The sequence below is a fragment of the Hevea brasiliensis genome, chromosome 7, assembly GCF_030052815.1.
Source record: "Hevea brasiliensis isolate MT/VB/25A 57/8 chromosome 7, ASM3005281v1, whole genome shotgun sequence".
Taxonomy (NCBI): Eukaryota; Viridiplantae; Streptophyta; class Magnoliopsida; order Malpighiales; family Euphorbiaceae; genus Hevea; species Hevea brasiliensis.
The window spans coordinates 14,372,865-14,382,239 of record NC_079499.1 but is presented as its reverse complement, the minus strand read 5'-3'; the positions used below and the strand labels follow the sequence as shown (position 1 = coordinate 14,382,239).

At 33.8% G+C, this 9,375-nt stretch overlaps 1 protein-coding gene across 1 annotated transcript; it reads right to left on the bottom strand.

The window, feature by feature from the left end:
• Positions 1–764: 764 nt before the first annotated feature.
• LOC131181336 (uncharacterized) lies at positions 765–8,305 on the bottom strand. Its single transcript, XM_058149372.1, has 5 exons — positions 8,214–8,305; positions 2,908–3,708; positions 2,607–2,853; positions 1,654–1,780; positions 765–877 (listed from the first exon to the last, which is right to left on the bottom strand). Exons 1-5 carry the CDS (start codon positions 8,303–8,305, stop codon positions 765–767), a joined length of 1,380 nt encoding a protein of 459 aa, XP_058005355.1.
• Between the last annotated feature and the right edge of the window lie 1,070 nt (positions 8,306–9,375).

The following is a 9,375-nucleotide window of genomic DNA, read 5'->3' as shown; positions in this document are numbered from 1 at the left end:
TCATCAACATATATTTGTACTATAAGAATGTCATTTTCATGATTTTTAACAAAAAGAGTTGTATTAACTTTTCCTTTTGAAAAGTCGTTTTGCAAAAAAAATAGTTACTAAGGCTTTCATACAAAGCTTTAGGAGCTTGTTTCAAACCATACAAACTTTTAGTCAATTTAAAGACATAATTTGGAAACTCATGATTTTCAAAATCAGAAGGTTGCTCAACATGCACCTCCTCATCAATAAAACCATTTAGAAAGGAACTTTTAACATCCATTTGAAAAAGTTTAAAATTCATGTATGATGCATATGCAAGCAAAATTCTAATGGCTTCTAATCTTGCTATGGGGGCAAAAGTTTCATCATAGTCAATGCCCTCCTCTTGATTATAGTCTTTGGCTACTAACCTAGCCTTATTCCTAGTTATTTTTCCATCCCCATCTAACTTATTTCTAAACACTCGTTTAGTGCCTATGGATGAATCATTCTTAGGCCTAGGAACTAAGGTCAAAACCTTATTCCTTTAAAATTGGTTGAGTTCCTCTTCCATGGCAAGTACCCAACCATCACCATTAATGGCCTCATCTATGCTCTTTGGTTTCATTTGAGAAATAAATGCAAGATTATTATATATATTTCTAAGAGAGGATCTAGTAGTTACCCCCTTTTGATGTATCACTAATGATTTGGTCCTTGGGATGATCCTTCTTGAAAGTCCAATCTTTAGGTAGATCTTATTGAACTCCTTGATATGGAACTAGTTGACCTTATTACTCTTGAAGCACGACTTCATTATCTCCTAAATCCGTCAAGGGATCTTCCTTCAGTTGATCTTGATTTCCACTAGATTGAGGATCTCCAAGTCTCAATTCATCAAAGTTACCTGCAACATCATTATCATAAGAAATATCCTTTCTAGGACAAAAGGGGTTAGCTTTATTAAATACAATATCCATTGACTACTCAATAACTAAGGTTCTCTTATTGAAGACTCTATATGCTTTACTAGATGTAGAGTACTCCAAGAAGATACCTTCATCAGTTTTAAAGCCAAATTTATCTAAATTATCCTTGGTATTCAAAATGAAGCATTTACAACCAAAAACTCTAAAATAACCTACTTTAGGTTTATTGCCATTCCATAGCTCATAAGGTATTTTCTTCAAAATAGGTCTAATCAAAACTCTATTTGAAACATAACAAGTCGCATTAATGGCTTCCGCCCAAAAATAAGTAGGCAAGTTATATTTATTTAACATAGTCCTCCCCATGTCTAAAAGAGTTCTATTTTTTATTTTAATAACATCATTTTATTGGGAAGTCCTAAGATAAAAAAAATCCCTAGTAAGTTACAAAATTTTTCAAATCTCTCATTTTCAAATTCTCTACCATGATCACTTCTAATAGAAGAGATTTGAAAACCTTTATCATTTTGAACCTTTTTTGAAAATCTCTCAAAAATATCAAAACATTCATCCTTATGAACAAGGAATGCAACCCAAGTATACCTAGAGTAGTCATCAATAATCAGAAAAGCATAATATGCACCACCTAAGCTAGCTACTATAGTAAGACCAAATAAATCCATATGCAACAATTGAAGGGGTCTAGAAGTGGATACCTTATGAATATATTTAAAAGAGCTCTTGACTTGCTTACCCATTTGGCATGCATCACACACCTTTTCCTTTTGAAACTTGATCTTTGGAAGCCTATCAACTAGCTCATCCTTATTCAAGTTTGCAAGAAGGTCCATGCTAGCATGTGCAAGCCTTCTATGCCCAGTCTAAGAGTCATCACTAATAGAAACAAAATACTTAATATCTTTGTTAGACAAGGCATGCAAATCAATAACATAAATATTTTTGTTAGACAAGGCATGCAAATCAATAACATAAATATTTTCAATTCTTTCACCAACAAACAACATTTTGTTATCACGCATTCTAGACACAAAGTAAGATTTAGAATAAAAAATGACTCTAAAACTCTTATCATATAATTGACTAACACTAAGCAAATTATGTTTTAAACCATCAACCAAAAGTACTTTGTCAAGAATAAGGGAGTTTTCCTTATCAATCTTACTTATCCCCATAATTTTACCTTTACCATTGTCACCAAAGGTCACTTGCCCACCTCCATCTTTCTTTTCAAGTGAAAGAAAAAGGTCGGCATTTTTTATCATGTGTCTTAAACATCTACTATCCAAATATCACTTGCTTTTAAGCTTTGAAAACTTCAAGCACACCTACACAAGACAATTCAATTTACTTTAAATACCCAAATGTACTTAGGTCCTTAAGGGTTAGTAGTTCCATCATTTGATCAAATATTCTACCATATCCAAGATGGACTTTCCTAATGGCACATCTATAGTTGATGTGACCAAATTTGCCACAATAGTGACAATAACCATTAAACCTTATTGTTCTTGGTCTATATGCATGAGAGTGAGCATATGGTCTCATGTGACCATTCTTTTTGTGTCCATTTTGTGCATGTGAGCATGAGGCATGGTGAGTGTGATAATAATTATGAGGCCTAGTAGCATGTCCCCTATTAGGGTTTGGCCAAGATGCAACTCTCCTAAATGTACATGTCCTATTTACATTTTGTGTAGGAGCATGTTGATGAAAGGAAGTCTTTCTAGTTTCATTTCTAGTAGATATATTTGGTTCTTGTCCTTTAGGATTGGATAACTTTGGACCAGGCACTTGAGGACTACGCTCATTAGAACTAGATGCTTTAACAAAAATGGTATTGGAAGGAGGTTCTTGAGTAAATTTGCTATACCCAAGTCCATACTTGATGCTTGGAGACCTTTGAGAATCCAAAATTGCATCAAGTTTGTCCTTTCTTTTAGCAAATTTGGAAAGAGAAGTTTTTAACTCAATAATTTCATTCTTTAACTTCTCATTTTCTAATGAGAGCTCATTTAAGGATTTTTGCATATCATTACCTAAAGGTTTATCATCCTTAGTTGAGGTCTCATTCTCCTTCCTCAAACTAACTAGTTTCTTTTTCAAAAGTTTGTTTTTATTATGACTTAACTCAAGTTCATCATTCATGACTTTAAGTGCATTGATAAGTTCATCATAAGAAAATTCAACAATATCATCATTTAAAGTTACCGCATTGGAGCTTCCCTCCATTGCCATGAAACACATTTGGGCAACTTGATCACCAATCTTCTCATCTTTGGAGTCACTTGATTCATCCCATATTGCTTTGAATGCTTTCTTGTTGAACTTCTTGAAAGGTTTCTTCAATTTGGGACAATCTGCTGTAATGTGACCTGGCTTGTCGCATTCAAAGCATATGGTAGGATCCCTCTTACTACTTTCACCCTTGTCCTTCTTGAAGTTCCTCTTTGGGATGAACTTCTTGCTTTGGAAGAGCATTTTCCTTATTCTCCTTATCACTAAAGCCAATTCTTCCTGATCAAACTCTTCTTCTTCATCACTTGAATTTTCAGAAGATACTTTGAAGGAAATGTTCTTCTTGGCCTTATTAAGTTCCTCCACATGCTCTCTTTGGAGGGTCATCTCATAGTCAATGAGATTTCCCAAGAGCTCATCAAGTTGCACCTTGCTCGAGTCTTTGGAATCCTTCAGTGAGGTTACTTTGGGTAGCCACTCCTTAGGAAGACTTCTTAGAATCTTCTTCACTAGCTCCTCATTTGTGAATGTCTTCCTAAGGGATTTGATCTTTCTATAATCTCCACAAATCCATCATACATTTGACTTGTGGTTTCATCCGGCTTCATCTTGAATAACTCGTATGTAGATGAGGGAATCCATCTTATTTTGCTTTACTTAACTAGTACCCTCATGTGTAACCACCAAAGCATCCCAAATTTCCTTTGCAATAGACTTTATGCACACTTTATTATATTCACTTCTACTTAATACACAAAATAAGACATGAATAGCTTTATCATTTAGAGCTACTCTTCTTTTCTCTTACTCACTCCATTCACCCTTTGGCTTAACTACATGCATACCATCTACTATTTTAGTTTGGATGAATGGCCCATTTTCTACAATATCCCACAAGTCAACTCCTTCCGATTTAAGAAAATAATACATCCTATTTTTGCAATATAGGAAATCATTACCATCAAAGAAAGAAGGTCTTACCATCGATTGTCCTTCTTGTGCATTAAGGGTTGCCATTGATCTTTACTCCAACATGATTAAATCTTTGTTAAAAGGAGACTAGCACTAATACCACTTGTTGTCCCTTGTAGAAACCCAAGAAGGGGGGTGAATTAGGTGTTAATTAAAAATTTGAAGGCTAGGTGGAAATTTTTGAGGGAAATGCATAAGAAAAGAAAGAAATGAAAGAACACAAGGAATTTTATAGAGGTTCAGCTATCCCACACCTACATCCTCTCTTCAAGGCCTTCCTTGAGAGTTAACTCCACTATAATTCTTCTTTGGGTGAAAAATAAACCCCTTATAAATATCACAAGATAAAACCCTTAGTCTTTTATAAATCTTTTTCCACTCAAGAGCAATTTAATGCTCTATCATACTCAAGTAATAATAAATACTCACAACATCTTTGAATGAACTCTCTGAACCAAAAAATTACAGATTAACACAAAGCTCTCAATAATTAATTATGGTAGCTCAAGTTCTAGAGAGAGAAAATGATTAAAAATCTTTAAAACTCAATAAATTCTCAAAGAAAATGGTTGTTGTAACTTCCCTCTAGTCATAAATAGTCTCTATTTATAGTTTTGGCAAGAAAATGACTGTTGGGGATGCATTAAATGCAAATAGTAGTTCAACCATCAAAAATCTCATTTTATCGAGTTGCAAAAATTTAGGTTTGGCTGCTGAAGTCCCTTACTTCGTGTCATGACCCGATCTCATGGGCCAGACAAGCACTAGGACCTGGGCCAGCATAAAGCCCCCAAGGCCCGTAGTAAGTCTTATTGTTCCCCAAATCCATAATCAGGGCCAAAATTTGAGGTCCAACATGCAAATAAAATACTATACTTTTAGTTGGGCTAAACCAACCCGATAACCATCAGATACTAAAGCTAGGGGAGCCCAGCTCAACTTTGATATCACCATTTGCTACTAATTTAAATATCATAAAAATTTTGCATTTATTAAAGGCACCAAAACTTAAATTTACATAACACCAAACAAGATTATTACCACTGTTAACACATGTGAGGTTCTAGATTATAATTTTGAAAAATAATAATATCAATAAATAACTACTAATAAACCTGCGAGGAAGGAAGTAGGTTATTCTTAAAAAGAATTCCTCCTATAGCTTAGAAAAATAGGGTGAACAAGAGTGAGTGTTCAACTCAGAGAGTAAGATATTGATTTCAAATACAATATCTATGACTATCTAAAGCTAGTGCATCCCTAAGAATGAAATGCAACATAGATCATCATATTCAGCCAAATGCAAACAACACTCGCACAAAGAATAATTTGGAGCACTCACACACCTATATATATATATATATATATATATATATATATATATATATATATATATATATATATATATATATATATATATGAGAACTGATCTCTTATACAGCTCTCTTAATCTAATACCTACTAGCCAGATCAACTCAAGCCAGACTTTTGCTTAATAATTTAAATGTGAGGGTCAGTGAGATCAACTCAAAGCCATACTCACTCTGACTTTCACAAAAAGGATCGGACCCCAAGCCAGACTAGCTCAAGCCAATTTGCTCGTCCTACCCATATCTAATACACCACACCACACCACACGCACACAACTCCAAATTACCCTAAGGTGACATCCACATCCATTTTTGCAAATAAGAAAATGCAACCTAATGTGTTTCTAGTATTTAGCTACATACATATATTTACATGTGATGCATGAGCATGCCTTGAATATATAATAATATTGAAATTGTAAATAAAATCAAAATCTACTCATTGGTTAACCGGTGATTACTGTAGCGGTTGGGTGGAGAAAGACGGCTGACCCTGATTACCTAAATAATTATATTATATTTTCATTAGTACTAGCTCAAAACAGGACTTTAAAGAAATAAAAGACACTTAATTTATGTCGAAAATCCAGCAGAGTTTTCCCTATACCTAGGACCTACCCCACCGTAGAAGAGTTCAAATAACATTTCTAAAACACAATTCTCACATCCATATCCTATCAACATCACATGGCCCCTCCTGGGCCCTCCAAACCAGGAAATATTCACAAAATTGAAAAATTACGTTTTAGTCCCTTAAACTAACATTCTGCAAAATTACTCAAACAAGCTCTAAAAATTCTAAAATTTTGCCCCACAGTCCTTAACAAGTTATAAAACTACGGCAATAAGAATTATAATTTTCTAATCACCTATGAATATTATATGAATTTTCATTCTAAACTCGATATTAGTTAAATAAGAAAACTTAGGGTTCGGGTTTATCTATGCCAATTCTGATGCTTGGAACCCATCTGAAAATGCTAGGATCGACTATAATATCGATCGTGTTCTGGAATGGGCCGCCGGGCAATCGAATCTGGCCAGAAACTCAGTCCTAGCGCCAATGAGCTATCATCAATCAGATCGCACCTAAATGAAGCCTAAAAATTATCAATAATTATTATAAAATTATTTTTAATTTTTGAAAATCAAAAAAGTCCAAAAATCTCATCAAGCGATCTGGATTGTCCAATGATCGCCTTTTTCAAATGGTATCTGATCAGAGCGGGGTCAATCCTATCTCAAAGGTTTGGTCACGTTAATCTCAATGATAGTCTCGGATTGCCGATCCGACTATCGGATCATTGAGAAAATGGCTTAAAATTCACTGCCATAACCATTTTCTCTCTCTACCTCGATTTGTGTGATTCCAACTATCACCGGAGTTGCTACTGGTCAGGAAGTAGAGCTGGGACTGTGGGGAACTTAGCTCTAAAGTTCTCACAGATAAAGGCTGCCGGATGTGGCTAGTAGTAGTCAGAGAAGATTTGTCTTTCTTTCTGTGTGTCAACCCAAAGCCAAGAGCTACCCATCCTCTCTTGCTTCTGTCATCATCAAGCTATAGGTTTTTTTTTTTGGGCACTATCGGCATTCCTTGATCTTGCTGGAGTACTCCACCATTGATGGACCTTCAAGGTTGGTCGGCGTTCATGGAGAAATGGGAGGAAGAAAGGCTCGGGGAAGAAAAGACGTGAGGAATGGGAGGGGTAAGTGAGGATGAAATGTGATTGGCCATTTGAGTATTTGATTGTTTTATTTATTTTTTTTTATATAAAATAATAATAAACTTTATAATTGCCCCCTCTATAATCAAATAGTAATATATTAAAATCCTTATGTAAATGGTTTGTGAATAATAATAATAATAATAATAATAATAATAATAATAATAATAATAATAATAATAATAATAATAATCATCATCATTTAAAATAAATTCTTAAATTACCTTTAATAAAATATAAACTATGAATGAAATAATGTTATAAATGTATCACATTTTACCATCTTTTAAGTTTATAATAAAATAATATATGTAAATAATTCCCTTAAATTCACCATTATGTAAAATATTAATTTAATAGTATTGAAATCTCTAAGTTTCTAATAACCATAATATTAATAAAATAGTAATTTAGTTAAAATATTTTTATTTTTATAGTAAAAAAATTTCAGTTTGTTACATTCTTCCCCCCTTAAGAAAATTTATCCCCAAATTTTACACAAAAAGGGCCAAGGAAAAAAAGTTAATTAGTCATTAAAGCTTTAGTAAGACTTTTTTTTATGTTTAAAGCACCTATACTTCTTAATTTTCATGATATTATGAACTTCTCTCATGCTTCGTGCCTCTAGCAAGATCCTTGTACCATCTCTTACCTATCTCATAGGTAATCAGCTATACAGAGTTCCATCCAAAAGCCAAACATTTCTTACACCATCTATCAACATTGAAAAGTGAACTAGATCTCTCCTCTAACATGACAAAAGTTTATGTATTCTCGAGCCATCTAGTTATCACAACTCATCATATCCTACTCCTTTTTTATAAAGGGAGTTTTCTTGACTTCTGCTTGAAACTTCTTACTATCTAACGTACTTCCTGACACATTGGCACTTCGATCGAGACTCTATTGCTCCTTTAACCTGCCATTACCACAACTCATCCTAAACATCCCTTAGTGTCCCTCTCATGCTATTCCTTTTTGTCTTTTCTTACCTTGTGCTTTTTCCTTTGAAAGTATCCATCTCATCAGTATTAACTGTAACCTTTTTATTATTTCTTAATCCTAACTTGATTGCTAACTCCATTACTTCCAAAATTTCAACTCTGCGATTAGTTTCCACCAGCACATCCACCACATATTATCACACTATGGCACTAACCTACACCCCATTTTATGGAACTTAGGCATTTCACCATGGATTATCCCTCCTGTACCTCCTTCTTAACTTGGCCATCAAAATATTATCATTCCCTACTATCCTTTGTAGGGAATTGTTCTTCATAGTTTGATAGATATCCTTGAACCTATAAGTTCCATCTAAACTAACAGGGCAATGGTGAACATGTGTTATGTCACAATCCCTGGCAAGATACCCTATGCATTCCTTCTCCTTAATATAGCCACATATCTTAATCCTCTTTCATTCTTGACATTACATGTGCACTTACCATCATTTTTGCGTTAGGAGATTGTGTATGTACTAGTGCATATCAAATTCTCAATTAATTGGGTCACCTTGCCACAGCCTCCCTTCTTAACACAATCTCTTAAAACTGAAATATGAGCTAATTCAAAAGGAAGGAGAAATCTTGTCCTGCAATTTATAGTACACCATTGTTTGATAAATAATATTTAGCTTATACCCTTCATCTTCCTTTTCAATTTCTTCATTTTTTTATAATTATTGTGCTTTATTATAAGATATCAGTTATACCTATTCGTTGTTATACTGTTGCCCCATCCGATATATCATCTTGGAATTTATAATCTCCTTTTATTCTCCATTTGTCCTCCATACTTATTATTATTTGTCTAATGCTTCTTATACTTGGTTATATTCTGGAAGCTAAAGCACTAATAGATTCTTTCAGATCTACTCCAATCTTACCAATAATCACTTTTCTAATCCATGTACTTCTTAATAACTTATAATTACATCTATACCTATCTTGTCCCATCCTGACCTTTACTAACGTTCTGCTATATATTATCATAATATTATTCATGTTTTGTTACATAATTATCCTATTGGTCACACTGAAAATACCTACTTAAACTTCAATTACAGACTCTAGGTCTCACCATTTTGATTTCTAGCATCTACTTCTATGCCATTATCCCTCATTCCTTTTCTCTCATCATGCATGTTTGAAA